Raw genomic sequence first — 27997 nt, 5'->3', positions numbered from 1 at the left:
CGATCCGGGCTCTGCGGCTGACGCCGCGGCAGCGGCCAATCCGTTGCGGCGCCGGGCCGGGCCTGGCACCGCCCCCCGGCGGCTCCCCACAGGGACGGGCCGGAGCGGCTGCTGCCGCCGCCGCGGGTGCCCGGGCTGAGTCAGCGCCCCCTCCCCCGCCGAAGATGAACATCATGGACTTCAATGTGAAGAAGTTGGCGGCCGACGCGGGCACCTTCCTGAGCCGCGCCGTGCAGGTAACGGCCCCGGTCGCCTGCCCCTGCGGGGGCCTCGCCGGGACTGGGCTTCGCCGCCGCGGCCCGAGCTGCGGGAGGTGGGCGAGGCCGCGGGCTGGCACCGCGGGGCCGCCGCTGGCCCCGGCGCGGGGCGTTGGCCGGGGAGCTCGGCTCCGCCCTGGGCCGGGGGAGCGGCGGCCGGGAGGGGCCGGGCCGGGCCGGCGGCTGGGCCCGCCGCGGGCTGCCAGCTCTGAGGGAGCGCCAGGCCTGGCTGCGCTGGCGAGGGGTGAGCCCGGACCTCTGGCCTGGCCGGGCAGCGATGTGCTGCTGTGAGGCGCCTCCTTCTCAAGCCAGCTCCTTCCCCCGCGGGTCCCCTGCTAGCCCCGGGCTTGGCAAGACGCGGGGATTTCGGACAGGCTGGTTGCAAAACAGCTGGCCTCGGGGGGCTGGGGCAGCCGAAGGTCAGGACAGGCAAAGAGGGGAGGAGGCTCCTGGGCTAGGGGGGACGAGTTGGGCAGGCATTAGCTGCGGGGAGATACGGTCGGACTTTATACGTGGAAAGGACAAAGGTGTGTCTCGCCTGAAGTAAGCTGGTGTTTTTACTGGCTGCTAAAAATGTATCCCGCTGCCTGATCGTAAAATTCGAGCTGTGGTGTGACACGTGAAAGTATCTGTCTGCTTAGGCTTTGGGGGTTTGTGTGAGCTTTAGTATCGTTTTTTAAGCTTGTTCGATAGCCCATTGTTTCTGAATCGGTATTCCCCTTTCTTCACGCTAAGGGCACTATAATTGGCTTTTGTTTCTTAGCTGTTGTCTTGAGCCGTAATCCCCTTTCTTTATATAATCAAACCTGAACAGATTTCCTGTAGGGAGGTGGACATCCAAGCAGTGCACAGTAATCCACTTTGGTTTCTCATGAGTTCTCGCTGGGTCACAGTCAGGTTTGGAACGTGATTAAAGTTCTTATCTGGTCCAATCGGTCTGGTGTATTGCCCTAAATCTCAATATTCAAGCAGAACCAATGATCAGCAGCACAGCAGAGCTCTGAAAATGCAAACTCGTCAGAAAACATTGTTGTTCAAATTTAAATGAACTTAAAGCAGTCGTTGTGGCTTCTCTTTGTGATGGAGGTCTTTCCATGCTTCCCCCCCCCCCCCCCCCCCCGCCCCGCCCCCGGCTTCTTCTAGGTCTACATGTTTCCCAGACCATCTCTTCCTTTCCAGCCTCCACCCCTTTCCCCTTTCTTGCTGGACAAGACAAAAAAGGAGATGCAGTTCACCCTTTATTGTAAGATCCTGTGATGGGATGTTGTGATTTCATCTCTTATCTTGAGTTTTTACATTTAAATCAGCTTATTGCATTAAATCTAATGTAGGTTTTTGCAGTCTGTCAGGGTTTAAAGGTGGTGTGAACTGTGGTTTACTCCAGCATGTGGTATCTGTATTGTTCGTTTCCATCTGAATAGCTACATTAGTTATCTGCTTAATCTAAACTAAAATTAGTGGAAATGTGGAAGTAGTAATTTTGCTCTACCAGCTGCTACTTTCCCCTAAACCGAGAAGTTTAATGAAGCCATTGAGGGGGAGGAGCAAATCCCTAACATGTTCTTACAAACTAACTCATGTTCTCTGTGCTACTGTTGCTTCCCCTGTTTTTTTTAAAGTTACTATGTAAGGCCTACACATAATATTGATTAATTTTGTGGATTTTTTAAAATATAATCTGGGTGTAGATTTTGTGTCCTCTAGTAAAAATTACAGTTCTGTATATTGAGTTAAACTCTTATGTTCAGGTATCACCAGATGATGTGATACGACCTGACACTAGTTGCTTTGGGATATTAGAAACCAAAAACCCTACCAAACCCTATGAAACAGTTCAGCAGCATAATATGGTATGTAGGAAAATCACTTAAAATTTCCATTTCAATTTGTAAGATGGTGAACATCTTGTTAGTGTTTCTCAGCCTTATCAGACTTTTCTGTTACAAGGGGATTGGGGCTGTTTTACCCACAACTACCTGATATTCATGTTCCAGGAAACCTGTCCCTTCTGTGGGTGAGATTATACTGTGTTCAGACTGACATATTCTAGTTAGTAATCTACAGAAAAATCAAGCTTACTGGCCATCTTCATCCAAAGCCTACCCTTCCTTCTGGCAGGCAGAAAATGCTTGAAGGAGTCATTCTCAGTCAGTCTTGCAGTAGTTGCAGTTTGTGGAACAAAGTAGTGAATGGTTATAGTTAGTGATATTTGAGGTGAAATAAATAATTTCGTAGAGTATAGTAATAAGAATGTGAGTCCTTCCTCTTGCCAGGCTGTGTAATCGACAAGCTGCCTGCTTAGCAGTCGGGAGCGAGCTGCCCTTTTACTCTTTGGTAGCAGGAACACTTTTATTGTTCATGACTTCTACCTGAAGTTAGAGGCTTATCTTAATGTAATTTCTCCTAGTAATTTTGCAGTGTAGACTTGAAATGTCGATTGGGCTGAGATAACCCAGTTGTATACAAAACAGTACAACTTCCTTCTGCGTTAGCTGGTCATATTCAGGCAACTTTTGTATATATTTTGAATTTAATAAAGGTACTTAAATTTAATAAAGATAGATGTCTTACTGATATGATTTATTCCATCAAGTGCTTACATTAAGTATCTCAGTATGACATGTTTTAAGCTTTAATAAAAATGAAAACAAAACTCCTAGAGCTGTAATCAAAGTAGAAAATCATTAGTATCTGCCTATCTTGGAACATTTTTTTCTAAGCAGAAGAGAAATTCTTGATTCATAGCACCACCTTCCTTATTTTGTTCTTATCCTTAAGTGACAGAGTAATGTCTGAAAAAGGACATAAACCAGAAAGACCAGTTCAAATTTAGGTTTCAGGGTAGCTGAGATGGGAAATCAGTGGCAGCATTGTTGCATTAAACTGATGCTGGAAACCGTACTTCTGTCAAACTATTATTTACCATGCTGCTCAGTATTGCTAAAATCAAGTTTTTCCTTTAAGTGTATATGTCAAATCTAACATTGCAATCTTCACTAACCAATCTTCACACTGCTGAGAAGATTTGTCGAAATATTAATAGGAAAGCCCATTTTATATACAAATACTCTTCTCTGTAATTAGTAAAAAATCATTTCAAAACCATTAATATTTTATTGTGATGAATTTGTACAAAGTTTTTGAGAACAACTTATAGTACCTGACATCTTTTTTAAGGAGCCTTTTAAACAGTTGTAGTAATACATCCATAAATAAACTCCATTCTTCCCTATACTGCAACAGAACTTTCTCACAAAGGCAGTTTGCTTTTATGTAGAACTGGAAATGCTCTAGCATTTATTTAGACTTTAGATGTGCATGCTATCAGAGTTGGTTTTATTTTACATCTGATAGAAATTAAAACAAACTTGGACAATGTAATTTGCTTGTATTGTATTTTTGTTTCTTACTGCAAGTTTAAATATGCCACCAAAGAACTTGTTAAGAATGAAGTTTGACAGTCAAAAATGCTTCCAGTCCTATTATGTTCTTAATTGGTAAGCTTGTTAGGGATTTAATCATAAGCCAGGTTCTTCTGAAAATGCCTGACTTTAAACAGGCTGTCAAGTGGTGAGATCATCATTGTCATGAGGAACTACTGCTCTAAAGAGAGGCAGGCAAAACCCTCGGTTCCGGTTTTGCTTGGTTCCCTGATGTGAAACGTGTGGCTTCCCCCTCTCCCAGAGAACTGGGATTGAAGTACAAACTGCTTGTGGATTAATAAGAGTTGGCATGAATTTAATATCAACTGAAATGAATCATCTGCTGGATTTACTTAGCTAAATGGAGTTACATTATATTTCATTGTCACTGAAAACACAGCTTGGAAAAGAACAGCGGAGGTCATCTTTCTGTTTCTGTAAGGCATAACAGGATCACTTATATCTAAACAGTTCATCAAAACATTAATTTGTCCTATTCTAAAGAGCAAAACACACCCCATCCCCAAAGATATATATTCCAAAACTTCCCAGAGAAGTCTATTTTAGCTTTTTATCCTTGTCTTTAAAAGCTTTCTCTAATGTCAAATTCTAATTTAAATCTTCATGCTGAAATTTCAACTCACTACTTTTTGTCCTGTTTGCTGTGGGCAGGATAACATTTTTTGAAACACATTAAAGGTAGCTACAATGAGAATCTGTTGTGTCTTCAGGTTTTACTGCGGGAGAAGGGACAAACTTAATTATAAAATATACAAGATTGAAGTAATCTTTTAATGGTCTTCCTTACTGCTGGCCTCTTTCCTTTTGGCTCGTGTTTCAAAGCCAAAATTGGACAAAATGCTTCAAGTGAGAACTCTCAGTACCAAGTAGAGCAGAGGATTTCTTCATAATGTTGTAAATTACCTTCCTCATCTTGGTCTGATTATCACCCCCCCCCTTTTTTTTTCCTGATAGTAAGGGTGTGTTGTTGAACTTAACAACTTTCAAATATATCCTTAGATTTTTATTGATGACTGGGTAATGGTTATGTCTTTGAAAACATGATCTGTAACTAATATGAATGAATAGTTACTGTCTTAAACTTGTCCTGGGAAATTATTTCTGTGAACTAACTATTTTCAACCTGTCTAACTCATAGTTTACAGAAGAAAAGCTTGGTCAAGCAGAGAAGACTGAACTGGATGCTCACCTGGAGAACCTTCTCAGCAAAGCAGAATGCACTAAATTGTGGACAGAAAAAATAATGAAACAAACAGAAGTACTATTGCAGCCAAATCCAAGTAAGGAGCCCTTCAGGTTTTTGTTTGCAACTTTTGAATTAATAGATCTGCCAATGTAAAAGTTTAGTGCAACAGGTATTGCATAAGTTACGACTAAATATAGTATTTTTAAAATACGAAGGTTGGAGTTAGGGAAAGCACATTTTGAAGAGCTACTGAGAATCAGAGGCACTGTACCAATTGCTGGTACTTCCTTAACCCTTCAAATGGGAAAAACTTTAGACAGAGCTCTCTAAACTATAGCATTGGTTCCATACTTTGGTCAGTTCTCAGGCTGACTGGTTTTTGAGGTGTTTCCAGTTTAATTGATTTTCCCACTCTAATTCCAGAAGTCTTAGGTAGCTGTAAGAACTCTGAAATTCTTCATGGGGTAGATGCAGTGGCTTAAGAAATTTCATTACTATTTCATTACTTTAAGCTGTCTGCACCATATGATTCAGCTTGAAGCAGGCAAGATGAACTTAAATGTCTAACAATTCCTTTACTAAAGAATGGTTAGATTGATACACCATAATTAGGCAATACAATAAAGTTTCAAATGAATTTTCATCACTGGTGAATCTCTTACTGTAACAATAACAGAAAAAACCATGGGTGGAAGAAATGTAGTTTTCTGGTGTGTTAATTTTTTTTGTTTCTTAAATTGCTGCTATGAGTAGTAATGTTGAGGATATCAGTTTCGGACATATCCTATAGTTTTCTGTGCCATTCGTGGCAGTTTTACTAGAGTTGGCAGCTATAGGAGTTTGCTTAGTGTCTAGATCTAGATTTCAAGTCAAGACCTGGTCTTTAGTCACTGGGTGAACTACTTTTATCAAAAAAAATCGAAGCCTCCTTTATGTTCACTCAAATGATAAAATTATAATACCACTAATACCTCTGCATTGAAAACATAAATATTCTCCATGTAATGATATACTGAGTTAGGATTTATTAGTACAGGTAAACCATACACTGATAGCACTTCTCTAATGCCAAATAGATAAATTCTTTATAATGCTTATCTTAGAAGCATTAATTTGGAAGCCAGTTGCATCCTTTAGTTCTATAAAGGATGGAACTTTAGTTCCATAAAAGCAGTATTTAAAAAACAAACATAAAAACCAAAACAACTAATCCTGTGGGAAGGATGCAGTAGAACTAAAAGAATATTCTGGCTCAAGTTTCAACTTTTGTCTAGGCCAGAGGAAATAGTTATCTGTTCATTTAATTCAGTATTTGTAATATCTATTGACTTTTTCAGAAACTTGTAATTGTAGAATATTGAATCACTAACTGAAGGCTGGTAGAACTGTGTGAGGAAGATTGAGTTGGATGATAATGTATGGTAGGTAGTATCTCAGTTATGCTGACCAGTCAATTTTCTGATGTGTAAAGATACTCAGCATTAAGCAGTGGTCTTCGTCAGTGAATGTAACTTCAGCTTTTTGGCAGCCTACTTGGGAGGACTATCACATGCTGTAGAGAGCTTCTTTTGGTTGTTAATAGAGCAACCCTGTCTCGGAGAGGAAAAATGCCTTTCAATCACATTTTTAATTGTACCTTTAGGTCAGACCCATGTAATAGTCCATTAATTTTAGATTACTTTTCAGTTCTTTTGTCATTTAGTCAAAAATAAATATTATGGATAGATTAAATTAAAACCAATGAATCTGGATCATTTTTAGTTCACCCTTGGTGCCAGGGAATGTGCTGGTACGCATGTTTGTCTCTGTCGGGTTGATTTTTGTAACCTTCATGAGAGAGTAATTTAATCCAGTGCTGATGAAAGTTGTCTAATTAACAGTATTATTTTTGGTTGCATCAAAGCAGCAGGTTTATTCATTGGAGAGCTTCTTTGTGGTTGTCTGTACTATTGCAGGCTGAAATTAGTTCATACTGACAGCATAAAGTGAGCTAGTTATGAAGTCAAAACAGTTGGTCAGGGAAATTGGGTGTTGTATTTGAGGAGTTTGCTACTGTAATTAACAGTGTCCCTGCTTATGTCTGTGAGGCTTTTTCACCCAAGAAGCATACTGTGGCTTAATATTATGAGAAATGGATGGATATTAATGATCATATAGTCATGACAAGTTTTTTTGATAATTTTGCTGCTCAAACTAAGGAAAGATAGGAATACAAAATGAAACATTTTCTAGTATCTTTAGTGGTTTCTTTCAAAGCATTTCAAGGAAGCAGGGAGAGTTGGAAAGAGAGGATATGATTTCTGGGGCTACCAAACTTTCAGAATACCTTAACAGGGAACCTACAGTAGTTGTTGAACTTAATTCCTACACTCTTAATTCTGGTGAACAATTTTCACAACTTTTTCCTGGAGGGGGCAAAAAGACTGGTTTTGTTAAGAAGTGGTGTTCTATTATGCTATTACAGGGAAGACTTCTGGACAAAATTTTGAAAAACTATAAATATGCTGATAGAAGGGAGAGGAAGAGTATAATTTTTCACTTTCACAGGTGACTCTAAGAAACACTTGAACATAGCATGACAAATATGGAATAAAGTCAGTTGCCAAGAACAGTATCTTCAGCTTAACGTTGTTCACTTAATGTTGAGTTTAATGTTTGGATTTTGAATTTTGTTTGTTTGTTTGTTACTATTTCTAACTTGTGTTTTGAATGACAGTAATTATTTCAAATAAACATTTTTTTAGATGCCAGAATAGAAGAATTTGTCTATGAGAAGCTGGACCGTAAAGCACCAAGTCGCATGAATAATCCAGAGTTACTAGGCCAGTATATGATTGATGCTGGGAATGAATTTGGCCCAGGAACAGCCTATGGTAAGTAGAAGTAAAAGATATGTCTTGTGTTGCAGAAATGAAGGGGGAAAAATGCACAGCTCTAATTTTTCTTAACAATGTAGAATGATATTTCTTGTCTTCCTCTAGATAAAACAGTTCAATTACTTTTGTATCAGTTTGAGATGACCTGCTGTATAACTTTGAGCATTAGGAGATCAATGATGAGGTTTCTATCCAAATCTAGAAATAGAACCTGCTGTTGGAATGATAACAGTCTTTGTGGATGGATAACTTTCTTACCAGAACAAATAATTCTGGAATTTAGTTTCCTCGTTAAAGGACCACACTTGCACATCTAACAACATTTATGCATTTTATTTGTGGAGTGAAAATGTTATCTGAAATTAACTTCTTTAGAAAGAAGCCTCTCTAACTTTAAAGTACTACTGCTTTTCGTATTATGTATTTTGCTAAAGATGAGAGTGTAGAACATAATCTAAATTTTCTTCCTTCTCCAGCAAATTTATATACCTATGATAGGCGGATTGGGGGTGCTATATCTAATGTTTTTACCCTGGCATTAGTTATAAAGTGTAATTCTAGTGTTCTCTACAACAAGACTCTTAACGTTCCTGATAATAGATTTAGCTGTTAATTTAACTTAACCAACTGAAATGCATAGGTGTTTATGTATATAATATAGTCTGCAATCAAAGTCTGAGTTAGCTCTCTTTAGTTGCTTTCTTCAAAATTGCAGTGGGAGGGAAAACTTTTGTTCTGGGAAGAGTGAGTTCTTTATATCTGGAAATAATGGTGTTCCTTTTCAAAAGAAGGAAAGTGCACTTAAAAAAAAAAAAAAAGTAAATGTTTTATAGAAGACTTATGGACACAAAATCAATAATGGCAGGCTTTGTTCCTCTTACTTCCACATGGTTTTATGCCGGTATCTGTGGCCTTCCTTCTGATCATCAGCGTCAAGTCTTGCTTTTTAACATCAAATAAAGTTGTACTTACAGGCACACTATCCCTTAACTTGCAGAATTTTTGGAGTTCAGGCAAGTAAAATCTATTATCATAAAGATAGATACACTGTTAGCCTTCATGTGGTGACACAAAATATTTTAGTTCTCTGAAAACTTAGTGTCTTTTCTGACTCAGCCCTGTCAGTCTGTTGAAACATGATAATAATAACTGTATTCTTGATACACTAACTTCAGTTTCAATACCTAGCTCACAACCAAATTTCAAAGTATTGTTCAGTTAATGTACAAATGCATATTTAGAAGTTGCAGTAGATGGGGGCAGGGAAAAGCACATTATTTTCCAGTAGCTAAATGAGCTTTTTCCTTGCGACCAACTACTCTTGACTTAAACAAAAATATGGTATCGCGGAGGAGGTTGTTGGATTAAAATAAGTAGGTACAATATCCAGTTCTAAAATAGGTGTTCACAACGGAGCTGCCATAGTTGGTGCCACGTCTACAATGCTGTATCTGTTCTCATTGAAATCTTGCCTTGACCTGTCACTGTTGTTAATAAAAATTGTTTGGTTTGGTGTGTGGGTTTGTTTGGTTTGGGTGGTTGTTTATTTGGGGGCGGGGTGTGTGGTGTTGTTTGGGTTTGTTGGGTTTGGGTTTTTTTGGTTTGGGCTTTTTTTTTGTAGCTGGTTTGGATTTCTTCTGAAAGCCCTTGTGATGGCATTGGCTTATCTTTCAAACTGCTGGCCTAAACTTTCCTGCCTGTAGAAACCTGTTTTGTTAACCACCTGCCTGAATTACTATGAAACTAACATTTTTTTCCTTTGCAGGAAATGCACTTATTAAATGTGGAGAAACACAAAAGCGAATTGGGACAGCAGACAGAGAACTAATTCAAACTTCTGCTATAAACTTTCTCACTCCCCTGAGAAACTTTATTGAAGGAGACTACAAAACCATTACTGTAAGTTGAATTGTGCGTTCTTCAGCATTTCACACCAATTGTAATTGTAAATCTTCAAAATGAAGTAGTAGATAATTGTGCACTATTGCTTTCTTCAAACTAATGTAGGAAAAACTCAGGTAGAATTTGTGTCTTCAGTGTATTTTCCTTCCTTTTGACCAAGTAAAATCAAAATAATTCTGAAAACTTGCTTTTTGTAACTATTGTTGTATTAAAAGTATGTATCTTGAGTATAAAATGTGTGAGAATAATTAAGGTCTAATTCTGCCTCTCTGTTCAACTGAAGAACCTTTTTGCACATGATACTGCATTAAAAAATTTCCAAGTAGACAGGCTTTTGCTTTTGAGTATGTGTACCTATTCTCACAAACTAACCTAACTCGCTTTCAGAAAGAACGTAAACTATTACAAAATAAAAGACTAGATTTGGATGCAGCAAAAACCAGACTGAAGAAGGCAAAAGTTGCAGAAGCTCGAGCTGCAGTAAGTAGAATTTTTTTTTTAATTCATCCATAACTTTTAAACTTATTGGTGTATATTTATAAACTCGACTGCTTGGTTATGTTTTCAGTCCTAGTTTCTTACACTCACTATTTTTCTAGATGATACTTTGTAAGAAATGCCTCAGTGGAACACAAGGAAACAAAAGCAAATTGCTGATCAAGGTGTTAGTCATCTATTTTTAGATATTCCATCAAGTTGAACTTACTTGACCCAAGTAAATATTCTCCCCTTGTTCTGTACTAGATGAGCCTATATTGCCAAAAATGACTTGCTACAATCTGCCAAGATGGTTGTAAATACAAATCATTCAGAGGTCAAGTTTTGGCATTTGAACCTCTACAAGCGTTGAAGCATATGTATAATTACTTCCAACTGATGAACCTATCTATACTTAATTTCTCTATATCAAATATTTGTAGTTTACTCTTTCTATATTGTTTACTATTTCACACCACCAAACAGGATGAGACTCTTAAACTCGCATCTCTTAACCATTCTTATTCCCTCAAGAAATGCTTGTTCAAGGAGATTAAAATCACTACAAACTAAAAAGCTTTTGCTTTTTAAACTCTTAAAACACCTCTAAATGGAAGAATAGATGATTGAATGCATGCAATTTCAGCAGAGTACGCTTATAGTATTTTCATAGCTATCCTTTGACTGCATTCCGAAAAGTGCAACAGGTAATGATGGGTAGTGAAGTGATTTTTCCCTTAAGGGTTAATGCAGCAGGGGTCATGCGCGCAGATGCTGAGGGAATACAGGCAATGTAAGTACGCAGGGACAGAGTACATGATGAAGAGGCAGAAGCAGGACTGTCATATTTTCCTGGCTTTTCTAAATGGGTCACTGTCCTGAAAGATCTTAGAAGCGTCATCTCTGAGACAGAGCTTTGTAGATGAAGCACCTTGCATCTTTGGGATGGTGATCCTTCTGAAAAAACAATGTCATCTCTACCTGACAGTTCTGCTTCTATGTCTCAATCCTCCATGTCACGCACACTGTCCCTGTATTTAAATTGTCTGTATTTTCTAAGTCCATGCATGCATTTCTCCTTACATTATGTAAATTTTATGCAAAAAGGTTACTTCTCTACTTGTCGAGCTTTCTTAATTTGTAAGACTAACAATGGAGAGCGAAGTAGGGTTTTGGTTAGCTAGTAGTGGAATTCGGAAGCAATGCATAGAGAAGCAATGGATAGTAAACTATTCCTTTGCTTGTATTTGTTCATAGTTAAGTTTCCAAACAAAAAAAGTATTTTCGTTATTAACTTCCTCTGTGGTGTGGTAGCAGGCATATACCTTACTTTCTAAAGCAATAGAAAGACCATAAGGAAATCGTTGCCCTTGAGCTTAGTGTTAAAAGAAAGGCTCTAGATTTGAGTTTTAGTTCCATCACCAGTGTAATATCTAGAGCTTGGTGCTTGGACAAAATCATTGGCAGTTGCTGCTGCTACTACTTGACCAGTCTTAAATAATCATATAGCAAGTAATTCACCGATTTATGCACAAATAATTTAGTGCTGGTAGAGTATGAAACTCTAGGCCTCTTACTTCACTGCCTTGCCTATACTTCAATTTTAATTGCATTTTAACAGCAGTGTGCATGTTTAAGAAGTATTGGATTGTAGATTTCTCAGAGAAGTGAAAAAATTGCATCTCTACTTTATCCTCTGCAATATAGAAATGAGAACTAACCTGGATATAGGTGTGATGCAAATGGCTCATCTTCTGCTGGCTCACTTATTTATGAAGGAAGATATCTGACAAACAGGGCTGAACTGATAGGTTAGCAAAGTGTATTGAGTTATGATGCAAACTTTTATGTTTTACTACTTTCTTAGATAGGATAAAGTGATAAATTGTATCTATATTTGATTATTTTTTTTGTGTTTAAAAAAATATTAAATATTTGAAATAACATTCTCCCATGCTTACTATACACCTGAAGTAGCTTAGATCAGTATTTAAAATAGAAATCTAAACAGTTTTATTTATCTATATTCTGTTCACAGTCTTGCTTAGCTTAAACTTGCAGTGCTTTGTGCCAATAATCTGTTCATCTGCTATATTCAGTGTTGTAACTTGCTTTTGTCTTTTATCTATGCACTTAAGCAACTAAACACCTCTCAGCCTGAAGAGAATAACATTATGGTAAATGTCTCTTACGTGCTCAACTTGCTGCATGTAAAATGGCTAAAGGTTTGTTGGCCTCCTGTGTTCATTCATTTTCCTATCAAATGTTTCCTCTTGCTATCCAGCTCATTTGGTCTTGTTTCAGATGTTTTCCATTCCAAACTGGATTGGTATAGTATACTAAATACACTTATGTCAGTACAACATTAGATGTTGTTTTTATCAGAATATTTCTGATAATCTGAAGTATACAGCATTCTATTCTAATTTCTGTGAGTTTATGAATTAGGATGCAAAGGAGTTGATTTTTTTTTATCACTTCTGAAATTAATTTCACCCATTGGAGGGAAAGGAATTATTTCATTCTCCTGTTTTTTTAATATCAGTAGGAGTGAATTATGTGAAATAGCCAGGAATATGTAGAAATTACTCCCTTCAAGCAATGTTTTACAAATAATTGAAACTGAATTAATAAATTAATGGCTTAACTTAAAGTACAGTATATCCTAAACTTGTTGCAACACTCATTAATGCAGCTGGTTTTAGCACCATAATTGTGAAAGTGGAAAAGGAAGGGGTTAATTAATTATGTACGACATAGACTGTGCTGTTCAGCCTGTCCTGCTTTGGGTCTTGGATCTGCACAGCATAGCGGGTCTCATCTCAATTAGTGTTCCAGATTTCTCAGTCATGATCAGATAAAAGAGCGAATAAACTTGTTTGTTACAACTTGCTTCTGCAACCTTTATACACATTTCTTCCTACTGAAGTCCTGATTGTGTCATCTTAGAACTGCAGAAAATGAAGGTTAAAGGAGAACTGCATTACAAGAGTGAATTGGGACAGCAAACTGAAGTAATTAATTTCTAAAGTAAATTCCTTGCAGTTGTATGGTTTTGCTGTACTACTTGCTACTACTTTAATACTCAGTTTGAGATACCTCTGTAGCATTTTAAATTAAATTTAGGTTTCAGTAAGAATGCTTGTGAAATAGGAAACCAGTAATGGAATTAGCAAGAGAAATCATTCATTTGTCTGTTTCAGTCTTTACTTAACATGGTGTTAAAACGAGAATAGCTTTCCATAGTTTTCCAATATTTTAACACATTAAGGTAAATTAAATTCCTCCATAAGGTAATTTAGTTTGTCTCATTCATGTAATTTTCTAAGTAATGTCTTCTGTTGTAATAGCCTGTTTTAAATATATTCTTGTAACATAGAAGTTCTACAAGTCATATACTCTTCAGTATCTGATTTATTTCACAGATACAGTGCTGTCCATACTTTTTGTAGTTTCATTGTACATGAAGTGCTTTGGGCAACTGACTTACAGCACTCCTCAAATCCCTGTGAAGTTCTGAGGACAGGAAAGTAGTTAAAAGCCTAAGTATGGTTGCATCCTGTATTAAAGTGCCACCAATGTCTCAAGTTTGTATGTTTTTATTTTTTTCCCCCTGCTCTTAATGCTGACTAGATATGGGCTGAGGAGGTGACAAAAGTAAGTAAACAATTTAGAAACTGCAGAATTCTGAAACCATAACTTGTGCTTATCTAATGTAATAAAGGATATTGCATGTTGTTGATTTCAGTCTAATGCTGGCAGCCTGATGCATTACATCAGAATACACTGGTTCCCTCTAGGGCTTTTCAAACTCCACTGGTGAAACAATGCCTGGGGCTTGTTTTATAGTAAGCTGTTTCTGGCTGTCACTTAGTACCATATGATTCTCACGTGACAAGACTACAGGACTTGTCTCAAAATTTACTGGTATGGCATCCTGTTAAAAATGACCTCCTAAGAATTAGCTTATCTGAAGATTTTCAGAAAGTAATCTAAACTGTCCTGAAAAACACTGTTCTTCAACTTTTACCCAGAACATGGAACAGTAACTAAAATGCTGGAGTGCATGCAAGAAACTCAGAGCAAACTCTGTTTTGGAGGGGTTTTGTTTTGTTGGGGTTTTTTTGTTTCACGTCTTTCTCCCAGTGTCACTAGAGAATGCTGTGCTTACCTTAAGCAACTGAAGTTAGGAGGTAGGCACATCTGAAAACTGTACATGGACTGAAGGCTGGTTCATAAATACAGCATTAGCCTTGGGGATGGGGGCTGCACCCTTCTCTTGTCATGCCATCCCTTGCACAGGGACAAACTCAGTGGAGCTAATGGAGTGTTAGGCAACAGCTGCTTCGGTGCCACGAGAAGGGCTGTTATCAGGCTTACTGGCTCTGACAAAGCAGTATTGGGAACAGGCTGTGAGAAGCTGTGCTAACAGTTAAGAAGAAATTTCTTAGGGGATTTCTATAGAGGAGGGGAAATAAAAGTTAAGGGTAGCTGGAGGGCAGGGGCTTTGGAGTATGGTTCTTAAAAGGGGACTAGATAGGCAGCTGTGGGAGGTGTAGGGAATTGCTATTAGAAGCTGGGATATGGAGCTTTGGGTGAAATCTTTGGGGTTGTGAGAGAAAATAAACAAAGGCTTTTTCTGTTCCAAGTTTCTCCGAGTTATGGTGCAGACAGAGGAGTATATCTGTAGAGTGTGAGAGTTTAGGGGGAAGAAGGAATTTAGAGATTGAACTGTAAAAGGAGGGTTAGGTCAGCTTTGATCCCAAAGTTTGAGAATTATTTTACTATTTAAGTAAAGTAAAAATTTGGAAGCAGCAAACCTGTCTGCTGGAGTACTTGGTACTGTTTCAGGGAAAAACATGGCAGGGAAGCAGTACTGCTGTAACGAAAACTAATCTTGAATCTGTAAGACAATGATGAATAAAACTATTTGCTTTTCAGAGATGATGACAAGCAACTTTTAAGGATAGTGAAATCTAACAGATTGTGTCTTGGAGAGAAAAAGAAATAATACAAGTGCTTAACCATAGCATAAAGGAGACTAAAAGCTTTAAATCTTGTAATAAATTACATAATTCAAGCTTCCCTTTTTTTATTAAGCATATAAAAAGCAGAAACTATTGAGAAGAAACCGTAACACACATGTTCTGCCAAAGATACAGTAATCCATCCAAGTTTCTAAAGGCAATCTGTCCTTCTGTGTTTGAAAGTTGGAGAAACAGATTCATAGATGTTTTCAATTTACATCTAAGAAATGTCCCAATAAGGATTTTGGACTGTCCAGTGATCTCTAGATCAATTACAGGGTTTTTTTGAGTTAGAACAAAACGTCTGCATGGTGTCAATGACAAACTTTCTTCAGTTTAACTTCCCCTCTGAAATGTAGTATTAGAGGATGTTAAATACCGTACTATAAAACACATAGGGTGGGTACTAATATTACACACTTTATAAACATGAATTTTGTTAGGAATCTTCTGAGGTGTCTGGTGCAGTCAAGGGAAAGAGCAGAGGCTTTTAGTGTCTGTTCAGCATGTTGAGGTTAGACTGGTTTTCAGCATCAAGAGGAGCTCCTCTCTTTTCGCTACGAAGGAGACAAGGAGGCACAGCTATATTGGGTAGCAAGAATATATCCATTATCACTGTTTTGCTAATAGCATGTCTAATAAAACAATGTTAGGAAGGTGATTTTATTTCCTATGCTCTTATGATTGTGTGTCACCCTTTCACTACTGGATTGCACAGTATTTCTGAGAGGTCACATTCTTATGTGAAATTTGGGGAGATTATGAACTTCTGAATATTCATATTCAGAAACTGGGTTCATATTCTGAACTTGGAGAGCAAGTACCATTTTGAGGGATCTTCATGGGAGATAACAGTGAGGCCTTCTAATTGTTCTAAAACCAAAATATTGACTGCAGCTGGGGGTCACTGGAAAGTTTACGCTTGTATTTTGAGCTCTTCTTTCTGTTTAGAAACTAAGGTGATCAGGCCATAAACTTCCCAGACTGAAAGTTGGCTGGTTTTCACCTTTACTGTAAGGTGTAGAGTAGATACACTGTCCTGCTACTGTTCACCTAGCAGTACTGAAAATAGGGATAGGCAAAACAGATTAAACACATCATCACATAGTTCAGTTTATGTAAATCTGTACAAAGCCAGTATATCAGGCTTTTGTAAAGCAATGTATTTAAAGTCACTCTGTACTGGCTAAGTTAATACATGTTACCACATTACTTGCTTTGCCTTTTCTTATAGAAAATAGTTGATTTGCTAAAATATTGTTGAAACAAATACTATTATTCTGATGGATATTTCCCCTTCTTATAAGTTCCTATTCTCATGTATTTACTTACCTGGCAGGAAGAAAGAAACATATTAGCAACTGCTGATTTCAGAGAAGCAAGAGACTAGACTATTTATCTTCAGATAAATGGTTTACCTATGAATTTGCTGGGTTTTTTTAAAGGAAATGAAAATGTTGCTAATACAGAAGGGAATGCATTTCTTCCCCTCTTGGCTATCAGATCTGCTTTTTTCTTCTGTTTGTTCTTAGATTTCTCTGAGGGACTGCCAGATGGATTTCACTGATATTAATACAGATTTAATAGGAAAATTCCAAGCAAAGAGTCTTGCCTCAACAAACTTTGAAAACCTAATTAGTTTGTAACTTGATAAAACTGAGATAGCAGTGTATGTAAGAAACACACAGTAGTCTATAGCTGCTTCCTCACTGTTTAATTAATGTGTAAGCCTTCCCAGCTGCAGTGACTTCAGATGGAAAAATGTTTCTTGGGTAACTGCGTCATTCTTCTGTGCCCATTTCTGACATTAAGATCCTTCCATGCAGCTTTTCATATTGATTAACATTAGCGGAATGCAAGAACAGGATGTTTGCAAACACATAAAATCCTTTTGAAACCGATAGCCTATCGGTATCACCCCATGAAGTTTCCTGAAAATATATTTTCTTACTCCGTTTTGTTGAGAACAGTAACTGCTGCGTCTTGGACTTAATGTAGATTTTTGCCTTTGGGTTTGTTTTTAGAAAAAAGCTACTAAATGCATATAAGCATTGAGGCAAGGTAGTCCAGATTCCAGGCTGAGGACATTCTGTCTTGGAACAGTAAATCTTAGATATTACAACACATATTTTTATGTATTTGTGTGTTTGAGTCCTTCCACGCGCGCCCCCCCCCCCCCAAGTACTCTAAAGTAATTTTGGCTTGTGCTAGATGGAAGTCCTTTAAAACTGCTATAATATTGTCAAATTATTTTTAAAATGCTGATAATGATATGTAACATGGAATAAATTTGAATTATTTAAATATGAAACTTCAATCATTTTAATAGAAATTTTACTCTAATTGAAGTTAGAACATTTGCTATAGTTCGGATTTATTTATTTTTGAAGACACCTCAATTACAAGCTCCAGAAATAGTTGCAGTAGCTTGGTGGCCAGTATGAGACATTAATGTATGAAATACCCTGTTAACATGGAATATTTATGTACAGCTGGTGGCCGTGCAGTTACCTGAACAAAAATAATGTGAGGCTTACCCTGAATTAGCACTCACACGGCAGCTCCAGGATAAGAGGGGGATCAGGCCCAGTCAGCATGGGTTTATGAAAGGCAGGTCCTGCTTGACCAACCTGATCTCCTTCTATGACTGGGTGACCCGCCTAGTGGATGAGGGAAAGGCTGTCGATGTTATTTTCCTAGACTTCAGCAAGGCCTTTGATACTGTCTCTCATGGCATACTCCTGGAGAAGCTGGCATCTTGTGGCCTGGATAAGTGTACTCTTCGCTGGGTGAAAAACTGGCTGGATGGACGAGCCCAGAGGGTCGTGGTGAATGGGGTGAAATCCAGTTGGCAGCGGGTCACGAGTGGTGTTCCCCAGGGCTCGGTGTTGGGCCCTGTTCTGTTTAATATCTTTATTGATGATTTGGATGAGGGGATTGAGTGCACCCTCAGCAAGTTTGCAGACGACACCAAGTTGGGAGGCAGGGTCGATCTGCTTGAGGGTAGGAAGGCTCTGCAAAGAGATCTGGACAGGCTGGATCGATGGGCTGAGGCCAATCGTATGAAGTTCAACAAGGCCAAGTGCCGGGTCCTGCACTTCGGTCACAACAACCCCATGCAACGCTGCAGGCTTGGGGAAGAGTGGCTGGAAAGCTGCCCGGCAGAGAAAGACCTGGGGGTGCTGGTTGACAGCCGGCTGAATATGAGCCAGCAGTGTGCCCAGGTGGCCAAGAAGGCCATGGCATCCTGGCCTGTATCAGAAACAGTGTGGCCAGCAGGAGCAGGGAGGTGGTTGTTCCCCTGTACTCGGCACTGGTGAGGCCGCACCTCGAGTCCTGTGTTCAGTTTTGGGCCCCTCACTACAGGAAAGACATTGAGGTGCTTGAGCGTGTCCAGAGAAGGGCAACCAAGTTGGTGAGGGGCCTGGAGCACAAGTCCTGTGAGGAGCGGCTGAGGGATCTGGGGTTGTTCAGTCTAGAAAAGAGGAGGCTGAGGGGAGACCTTATCGCTCTCTACAACTACCTGAAAGGGGGTTGTAGTGAGGTGGGTGTTGGTCTCTTCTGTCAGGTGTCTGGAGATAGGACAAGAGGAAATGGCCTCAAGTTGAAGCAAGGGAGATTTAGGTTAGATATTAGGAAAAATTTTTTTACTGAGAGGGTTGTCAAACATTGGAACAGGCTGCCCAGGGAAGCAGTTGAGTCACCATCCCTGGAGGTATTCAAAAAGCGAGTGGACAGGGTACTCCAGGGCATGGTTTAGGGGGCATGGTTAATGGTTGGACTTGATGATCTTGAAGGCCTTTTCTAACTGAAATGATTCTATGATTCTATGAATTATTTGGTCAGAGCCCTGTTAACTTGAAGTATGGAAAAAATTTACATTGTCTTTGGCTGCCACTGTGTGGTGGGTTGACCCTGGCTTGGAAGCCAGGTGCCCACCAATGCTGCTCTGTCACTCCCCCTCCTCAGCTGGACAGGGGAGAGAAAATATAACAAAAGTCTTGTGGGTTGAGATAAGGGCAGGGAGAGATCGCTCACCAATTACCGTCACGAGCAAAACAGACTCGACTTGGGGAAAATTAACTTAATTTATTGCCAATCAAAGCAGAGTAGGGTAATGAGAAATAAAACCAAATCTTAAAACACCTTCCTTCCACCCCTCCCTTTTTCCTGGGCACAGCTTCACTCCCAAATTCTCTACCTAGCCCCCTGCCCAGCGGCGCAGGGGGATGGGGAATGGGGGTTGCAGTCAGTTCATCACACGTTATTTCTGCCGCTCCTTCCTCCTCAGGGGCAGGACTCCTCACACTCTTCCCCTGCCCCACGTGGGGTCCCTCCCATGGGAGACAGTCCTCCACGAACTTCTCCAACGTGGGTCCTTCCCACGGGCTGCAGTTCTTCACAAACTGCTCCAGCGTGGGTCCCTTCCATGCCATGCAGTCCTTCAGGCACAGACTGCTCCAGCGTGGGTCCCCCACAGGGTCACAAGTCCTGCCAGAAAACCTGCTCCAGTGTGGGCTCCTCTCTCCATGGGTCCGCAGGTCCTGCCAGGAGCCTGCTGCAGTGTGGGCTTCCCACGGGGTCACAGCCTCCTTCGGGCATCCACCTGCTCCAGCCTGGGGTCCTCCCTGGGCTGCAGGTGGATATCTGCTCCACCGTGGACCTCCCTGGGCTGCAGGGGGACAGCCTGCCTCACCATGGTCTTCCCCACGGGCTGCAGAGGAGTCTCTGCTCTGGCGCCTGGACCATCTCCTCCCCCTCCTTCTTCACTGACCTGGGGGTCTGCAGAGTTGTTTCTCTTACATGTTCTCACTCCTCTCTCTGGCCGCCGTTTCTGTGTGTCCCAGCAACTTTTTTTCCTTCTTAAATCTGTTATCCCAGAGGCACTACCACTATCGCTGATTGGCTCGGCCTTGGCCAGCGGCAGGTCCGTCTTAGAGCCGGCTGGTATTGGCTCTGTCAGACACGGGGGAAGCTTCCAACAGCTTCTCACAGAAGCCACCCCTGTAACACACACACAGCCCCCGCTGTCAAAACTTTGCCACACAAAGCCAATACAAACTACTATGCTGACAGAAGCCCTGGTGAAGACACTGTTGTGCCAATGAACACTTGGTTTGTTATTGGGAGAGGTGGGGTAATACCACTGGCAGAAAAATGCCTTCCTTTTGCATACATTCACTCTACGTGGTAGGTGTCTGATGATAAAACTGTTTGTTGTTTATGCAGGGCCTCAACATTTCTGAACCCCAAATGCAATTACTCTTTTTGCCTAGTAAAGGTCTGCAAAGAAAAAGCACGTTTCAAATACCTAAGCTTGTGATTAATGCATTTGTATGGGTAGCTGAGAATCAAATGGAACTGTTGAAGTCAGAAAGTGTAACAGAGTGCAATGTACAAATACTTAATGTGCATCCTTACTTTTAGTCTGAACAGGAAGTACGAATTACTCAGAGTGAATTTGACCGTCAAGCAGAGATTACCAGACTTCTGCTGGAAGGAGTCAGCAGCACACATGTGAGTACCCAAAAGGGGTATAGGGGGAAAGTCCAAATCAGCGCACTTTCTAAAAATAACTACAGTAAGCTGCTCGGGAGCTTTGGGCTATGAGTTTTAACTTCAGTGCGTTAAAGCATCAAACCATGTTCTTTTATTTTTTGAATTCTAGTTAAGTATCCACTGAATTTAACTTTACTCTCCCATTAACCTTAAGCATGCAGGAGCTTTCATTTTTATCCTTTAAACTCAGTTTCCCATTCATCAGATCAACTGAATGTTGAAACTACAAAAATGTGCTAAAATATTTATTCTCTTATGGAAACAACATAGGTAAATGGCATGATGCTTGTACAGCACCTATTTTTTGTGCTCAAATATGTTAATTTTTGTGACTTCTTATCCCATTTCAGTGGTAAATCCAGGCACTGTGCGTATGTGGCATAAATCCCTATATGCCAATATTGGCATTAGCATCTGACTAGGAGACCAGATATTCTAATGCAGTATAGTACTTTTACAGACTAAAAACTTGAATTCTTTGCTGTATTGTAGGCACATCATCTTCGCTGTCTGAATGATTTTGTTGAAGCTCAGATGACCTATTATGCACAATGTTACCAATACATGTTGGATCTCCAGAAGCAACTTGGAAGGTAGTAACGCTGTAAAAACTTCAGAAAAAAACAGTTTTTTCTAAGTGCTTATGAATAGTAGGAAAACTTAGGCAGATATAAGTGGTGAACACACAGGCATGCTGGACTGAAAGGAAATATATCTGTTCTCAGGTAATTAATATGTAATTACCACAGTGCAACTACTTCCCTAAGCCTACACACAGCACTAATGCCTCTTGAGGGTTGATTTACTGAGATTTTGTGTATTTTGTAATTGAGGAAGGTAAGCCCATGGTAACCTCATTTAATGACACAAAAAGGAATTTCTAGAGATTTACTTGTAATCGTTCAGTTTTCTTATGCTTCATGCTACAAAACCACTATGCAAGGTGGGAAAAGATTTTGTACTGCCTGTAAATTCCTGTTACATCTTACTTTGCTACAGGGTACTACCTGATTTTCAATGAAACTGCATTCTCCACTGTAAGTGAGTTGCCAGCATGGGTATTGTATCTAGGGAGAAATGTAATTTATAATATCTATAATTAGTAATCCAAAGCACTCACAGTGGAATAAGCAAGTTTGTCTGGTTTTACTGTTTCGTGGGTTTAGTGTTTTTAAATTAAGAGAAGAAACTGTCTGACATTAGTTTGTGTTCACAGTCCTTTTTGTGTGATTGGTGGTGATATAGAGATCTACATACTTACTTTTCATAAAGTTTCCCTCTTCTAATTTTTCTTCACAAATCAGCCTTTCTTAGGGTTATACCAGACCACATTCTTTAGGTGAGCATATGCATTGAAGGATTGTCTGTACTTAGAAGTTTACTGTAGTGTCTATTCTAAATAACTGTCTCTATAAAGTATCTCTGTTTATGTTTTTCATGACAAGGAGGTAAAAACAAAAGTGTTCTTGAGTTGTGTCCTTTTCCTGACTTGCAACTTCCTGTGGCGTTTGATTTCCTTTCCTCAGTTTAAAACTGTGATTTCAAAAAAAAGCCACATCTTTTTTGTAGCGCATAAATGCAAGTTGTAGAATTGATAGCTTGAAAAGAAACATTTACTGGATTAAGGACAAGCGTCTCTTAAATTAGAAATTAAGTATATTTAGTATACAGAAGTATATTTACACAACTATTTTGAGAGAATGTTTTTAAAATCTGTACAGAAAGCTTTAAGCATAATACCTTAACCTGAGGAAAAATGTATTCCTCTTTAAAATCTCTTGATTTAAGGACGTACAGCATGACCAGAACAGCTGTCTTTGTTTAAAATTTGTGTAAACTGCTACCAGGTATAAAAAAGTATATTTGAAGAAAATACTGCCTTTAGGAAAACAGAAGGATGTATCTTTCTGTGGCTGTGATCCGATTAGTAGTGTTTGATAAAATTACTATGACTGCTAGAAGACCAGAAGCATGGAAGCTTTACAAAATCCTAAATGCCTCAAACAGCCAAATGAGTTTATCTGCCTGTGTGGACTAAACAGTAACGGTATTAAATCTTGGGTGTGTCTTTCCTTCCTTGCGCAAGGAAGTCCCACTGAACTGTAAGAGAGCACTGGGACGGGGTCTCAAGTTGCGCTCCTTGCTTTGGAAGAGTTCCTGGGATTATAGGCATACGGTGCATAGCACTTGCATTAAACAAACAGATAAGCAGGATGTGTGTAGCGTTCTTTCTATGTTATGTGTAGGCAGATATAGTACCAAATAAATAGTTTAGGCAGCTCAGCTAGATTTTGCTGGTATTTGCCAGCACTCTGTTGGTTAACAAGGGATATATAGTGCTGTTACACATGTTCTTTTCACACATCTAAGAATGACATTGTGCCATATTCTCATATGAAAGCCAAGAGCTGCGAGGGACTTATTTTTATTTTGAAGTTGTTGGTGGACCAGAAGTGTTCAGCCTCTAAGTGGGATAGTTTGTTGCTTGAAACAGAAACCTGGTTCTCAGAATAGTTGCATATTATATGTTTTACCTGGGTCAGAATCTAGGGTATAAACCTTAACCTGGTTCACACTGAGACTATTCAAGTTCCAAAGCTGAGTACTGATTTTCCTGATGTACTTTCCAGAGTCAGCTGTAGGGAAGGTGGGGGAAAAAACTTCAGTTCTCTTTATAAAAATAGACATGGTTTTATGGGTTGTTTCTCTTCAGTGCAGCACCAGCTGCTTATCCCTCTACTGCCTCCCCCTCCAGTGGGGCTGCTTAAAGAATCAAATCTCCCAGGTTAAAAGCAATCTCTCTTCTTTTTTTTTTTTTTTAGTTCCTCAGAAGGAACTAAACAAATCTATTTCAAATATCCTGGTGCTCTGGCTGCTTTTCTTGCTGATAACTGCGTTTGCTCTGAATTTTCTCAGCTTCCCTGACAGCAAAGCCTAAGCTTTGGCATCATTATTTTTTTTTCAAATTACCCATTACTAGTCCCCTACTCTACAAGCTGTGAAACTCCTGCTGCTCAAGTGCTCAAAACAAATCCCAGACAACCTCTGTATAGCTGAAGTTTTCCAGTAACATGCCTACATGTGGCTTTGCAAAAAGAACGGGACTTAATGCTTTACTTACTGATTGACACAGCGGTTATAAAGCTTTGGCTTGCTTTTCCACTACCTCTACAAACCAGTGACCCTTTGAACTGAGCAGAATGATTTACAAGTAATTACTGCATTAACAGCTAACAGGTTTAGCAGTATACTAAACAGTAATTTAGCAATATTGAGAAACAGCTGATTGTCATTTAAAATTAAATCCCTCTGCCAACTAATCAAATAATAAATATATCATGAGGCACAGCTGAGTTATCTCAAAAAAAAAAAGTGTGGTTTAGTTTTTCTTCCATTTGTTCTGCTCATTTGATTTGTTCAGCGAACATGGTGAACTGGTTTGAGAAACTAATCTGGCAAAGGAAAAAAAATTTTTTTTTGGTGGAGTCGCAGTCGTCTTGGTGAGTTGAACCAGGTCTTTATGATCAAATGAAGTGAAGGTAAGCCAGAGGGGGAAGTGGGGCTTCCTTGTTTTGACAGTAGTAAACTGCTAACTAAACTCACACCAGTCTCCTGAAAGTCTACCCAATTCTTATATGCAATTCAGTCTAACTGTGAAGGAGCTAGTTCTGTCCTTCACAATATGTTCCTGCTGTTTCCCTTCAGTCAGATATAACAATAGCATGACTGCAAGGTGAACTTGTTTAACAAGCTGTTCTGATGGACAATTAGCAATCTTCTTGATGATTTTTGTTAGATCAGATTGTTGAAACAACTCAAAACCAACAGATTGCTAGATCTGACTCAAATGACAGAGAATGAACATTCATGCAAAAAAGGAGTAGAGGAGTGGATCCACCCTGTTTGGTGGCAGTGTAAATTTACCAGATTAAGTATCGTGTGAAACTGTAAACTTGTGTGCAGTACTGCTGCAGCCAATACAGACTTGAGCTGCCTTAATTCCACCTATGTTCGTGGCCACGTGATCCAAAAATTAGTTGCTGTATTGATAGATTTAGTTTTCACCTGCATCAGCTCCCTAAACTAGCTCCTTTTATGATTATATGAGCACCAGTAATGCTGCAGACATTGGTGTGGGAATATACTGATCTTGATTTATATGGTTAAAGTTGCCACTGAACCGCATCTTCAGGAAGAACTTAACTGGGTAGCATAGGTGGGAAGGGATGAGATGAGACTGTGTTTTCTGGCAGATTCATACACACAATATGAATAGATCTTCATTATGTCAAAAGAGTAGGCAAAAAAAAAGGGGGTAATATGTCAACACCCCAGGTGTTAATGAAAAAGCATCTATGTAGAAGTTATATGTGGGAATTGACTGACTAGTTGATGTGTAGTCAAAAGAATGGAAGGAAATGCAGCTACAGTTCCATGTCATCCTGACTCAGTCTGTGTTCTACTTGCTGACCCTTTTTCACTTCATCAGCTCCACCACTTTTCAGAACCTTCATTGACCTGCTTTTAAGGTAGAATCAGATGAGTGCTGGAACAAAGTAAGGCAGCAAAGGGACAAGGAATTGACTACATCAACTACTAAATAAATAAGTTTAGTCTGCCATGGAACTGCATCCCAGGTTGTAGGGCAGAGTGACATGAGACAATCTCACAGCTCATCGTTGCCCCCCTGCTGTTCCATTCCCCCTACCCCACTGCCCTGAAATCTCTTGCTTCTGTGTTCTTCTTTCTGCTCCTTCCACTTTTCAGCCAGGTTATTCTGTCCTTTCCCTTGTATCTGCTCTGGCTCTCATCACAGTTTTTAGTAATTCAGCTCATTAACTTAGTAGAAGATTATACACTTTTTTTTTTACCCCTTTTTTTTTTTCAGGCGGGTTAATGAGTTGAATTGACTTCATAGAAGGGTCTGGCAAGCACTACAGCTGGCACAGAACAAGCAGCAGCTTGACCTAGAGAGGAGGGGCTTAAGTTGATATAAGTTCATCTTTAGTGTAACAAATATTTTTGTTTTACAGCTTGCATTTAGCTGAATCAAAGAACTGATTTAGATTACAAAAATAGTTGTGATTTTTCTTCTTCTTTCAGAGGGAGGCTGTGTTTTTAACCCGCATTATAATTCCCTGATCTGGTTCACCAGCACAATCTTTTGTGTAGCCACATAATTGAGGAATGAGCAGGAGGAGGTGGAGGCTACTTTTACTGGCAGAGCTGTCAAAAGAAATGTTTATTAAAATACAGTCTGAATTAAGTCTGACCAACAGTGCTTTCCTGGTTTTGCCTTCTTTTTTTTTTTAAGAGGCAATTATCAAGTTTTTTTAAGGTGTTAGTATTTCTTTTATTGGTTTGATTTATACTACAGGTCAGGAACATGTATCTTTATTTAGATTTATACAAATATCAGTGCTGTTCCGTTACTACTGTCTACTGGTGTTTATTCTGTAGTTGATAAAAGCAAGAATGCTAATTTAGGCATGGAGGCATGTATAACTCCCCATGTAGAACTGATTCACTCAGAAGTCTTTTCATTTTGTTTTCTCCCACAGCTTTCCATCTACTTTCCTCTCTAACAATAATCAGTCTTCCTCAACTCCTGTGCAGAGTGTTTCTGCTCCCTCAGTCTTGGCCTCAGCCTCTGCTTCATTGACTTCAGTAAGCAATTCAATAGTTACTTCAGGCATCAGTGAACTGAAGTCATCAAGTGGCAGCAGAAAAGCTAGAGTTCTCTATGATTATGATGCTGCAAACAGCAGTGAATTATCACTACTTGCAGATGAGGTAAGTGTTTTCTATGTACTTTGTTAATTTAAAAGTAAAATCAGAATGCTTGTGACTAGCCAGCGAAGATGTGCTACGTCAAGAAATCTGTGTAGTTGATTTTTTTAATTAAACTTCAATAGTACTCTTAGGGCGTTGTCCTGTACCTATATACCCTAATATTCTGTAGTGAGAATTAACATTTGTTACAGCAGCTTAGCTTGCAAGAGCATTTGCTAGACAATCAAGGTGCAATTGTGCTGTCTACTTTTTACTACACCTTTAGCACTGTTATTGATACAGTTAGTCTTTCAAACATTAAATACTGCAATTTGGGAAGAATATGAAAATACAACTGCTTCTTGTTTTGATGGTGATGGTTGTGCTGTGTTTATTCCCATTCCAATTCAATTGTGCTGTTAAGTCAGAGAGTCTATGCAAAGCAGGCGGAGATATACAATAAAGCAGAGTGCTGGAACAGAGTTCCACCTGGTAATGTGACTGTAGCTTAACCCTGAAGATGAGCATCCACAAAAAAATTTTCAGACTTTTTGTTTTTTTCAATGTGCATTACTTAAACATTTCTATTTGACTTTTTTCTTATCTAGACATTGATTTAGGTAGAAGCTGTGGCCTAAGATTTCTGTTAAGATGTAGCACATCAACACCATCTGTCTTTCTGTCATGCATTTGAAGATCCAACAAACTTTCATTTAATTGCCTGTTAAAGTTGATAGCGATATACAAGATTTATAGATTAAAAAAATAGAAAAGAAACAGTAATTAATAAAATTTAATCAGGAAAAAAAAGGGACTTTAAAATGTTCTACTATATCTACTTCTTTTCAATGGACCAGTGAAATAATTTTTATGAGCACTAGATTAAGTTCCATGGATGCTTATATTAAATGCTCTATATAACTTGGTTAATCTCAACTCTAAGACCTTGGAAATCACATGAAGGTAGACTGTAATTTTTTTCCAGGCAAGGAAAGTTTATAATTATGTGTTTCTGGTTTTTTAGGTGATAACAGTGTACAGTATCCCTGGCATGGATTCAGACTGGCTGATGGGTGAAAGGGGAAATCAGAAAGGCAAAGTGCCTATTACTTATTTAGAACTGCTGAACTAAATGGTTGGCCTGAATAAAGACTGTCAATTATGGTGACACATATTTATATACAATTAACGTTCTGTAAGCAGGTTTAAGTGTCTTCCATGTTATTGTCTTGAGGGACAAATACCAGCCATTACAAACTGGCTTTTCTGCCAGCATGGTTGCATGGTAAATACTCTATTCAAACTTAACGTGTTTAAAGCTTTTACTTCATGTGCCAAGAACATGTTTCCTACAGATTTGTTTCTACTGAAGTTTTCACTAATACAAGCTTCTACTTTTGAGTAATCTAGATTGAAAGCAGGAGGTACTGTTTTCTACTGAAATTTTTCATTAATGGCAAAGCTTTTCTTCACATAAAATAAACTTATTGTGAACTGA

General features: G+C 39.1%; 1 protein-coding gene across 5 annotated transcripts; it reads left to right on the top strand.

The window, feature by feature from the left end:
- The first annotated feature begins 51 nt into the window (after nt 1-51).
- SH3GLB1 (SH3 domain containing GRB2 like, endophilin B1) lies at nt 52-27997 on the top strand. Of its 5 annotated transcripts, none has more exons than XM_052802671.1 (11): nt 52-236; nt 4839-4980; nt 7631-7759; nt 9528-9661; nt 10052-10144; nt 12280-12366; nt 13775-13798; nt 20596-20685; nt 21220-21320; nt 26289-26520; nt 27524-27997. In XM_052802671.1, the coding sequence occupies exons 1-11, from the start codon at nt 165-167 to the stop codon at nt 27629-27631; spliced, it is 1212 nt and encodes a 403-aa protein (XP_052658631.1). In that variant the 5' UTR covers nt 52-164; the 3' UTR covers nt 27632-27997. The 5 variants fall into 5 exon arrangements, with proteins under 5 accessions (XP_052658631.1, XP_052658632.1, XP_052658633.1 ...); XM_052802672.1 differs by having other exon boundaries at nt 53-236; nt 12280-12318; XM_052802675.1 differs by lacking the exon at nt 52-236 and adding an exon at nt 482-501.

This window comes from Harpia harpyja, chromosome 11, assembly GCF_026419915.1.
Source record: "Harpia harpyja isolate bHarHar1 chromosome 11, bHarHar1 primary haplotype, whole genome shotgun sequence".
In the NCBI taxonomy this organism is placed as follows: domain Eukaryota; kingdom Metazoa; phylum Chordata; class Aves; order Accipitriformes; family Accipitridae; genus Harpia; species Harpia harpyja.
The sequence above is the reverse complement of the archived record's forward strand: the minus strand, read 5'-3'. Positions and strand labels throughout refer to the sequence as shown.

What these genes read in the sequence shown, in the direction of transcription:
- SH3GLB1 (XM_052802671.1), top strand. Translation starts at nt 165, where the DNA reads ATGAACATCATGGACTTCAATGTGAAGAAGTTGGCGGCCGACGCGGGC. An exon ending in TCCTGAGCCGCGCCGTGCAG is followed by an intron (nt 237 to 4,838) that starts GTAACGGCCCCG and finishes TCTAACTCATAG; the next exon opens with TTTACAGAAGAAAAGCTTGG. An exon ending in GGGCTGAGGAGGTGACAAAA is followed by an intron (nt 13,799 to 20,595) that starts GTAAGTAAACAA and finishes CCTTACTTTTAG; the next exon opens with TCTGAACAGGAAGTACGAAT.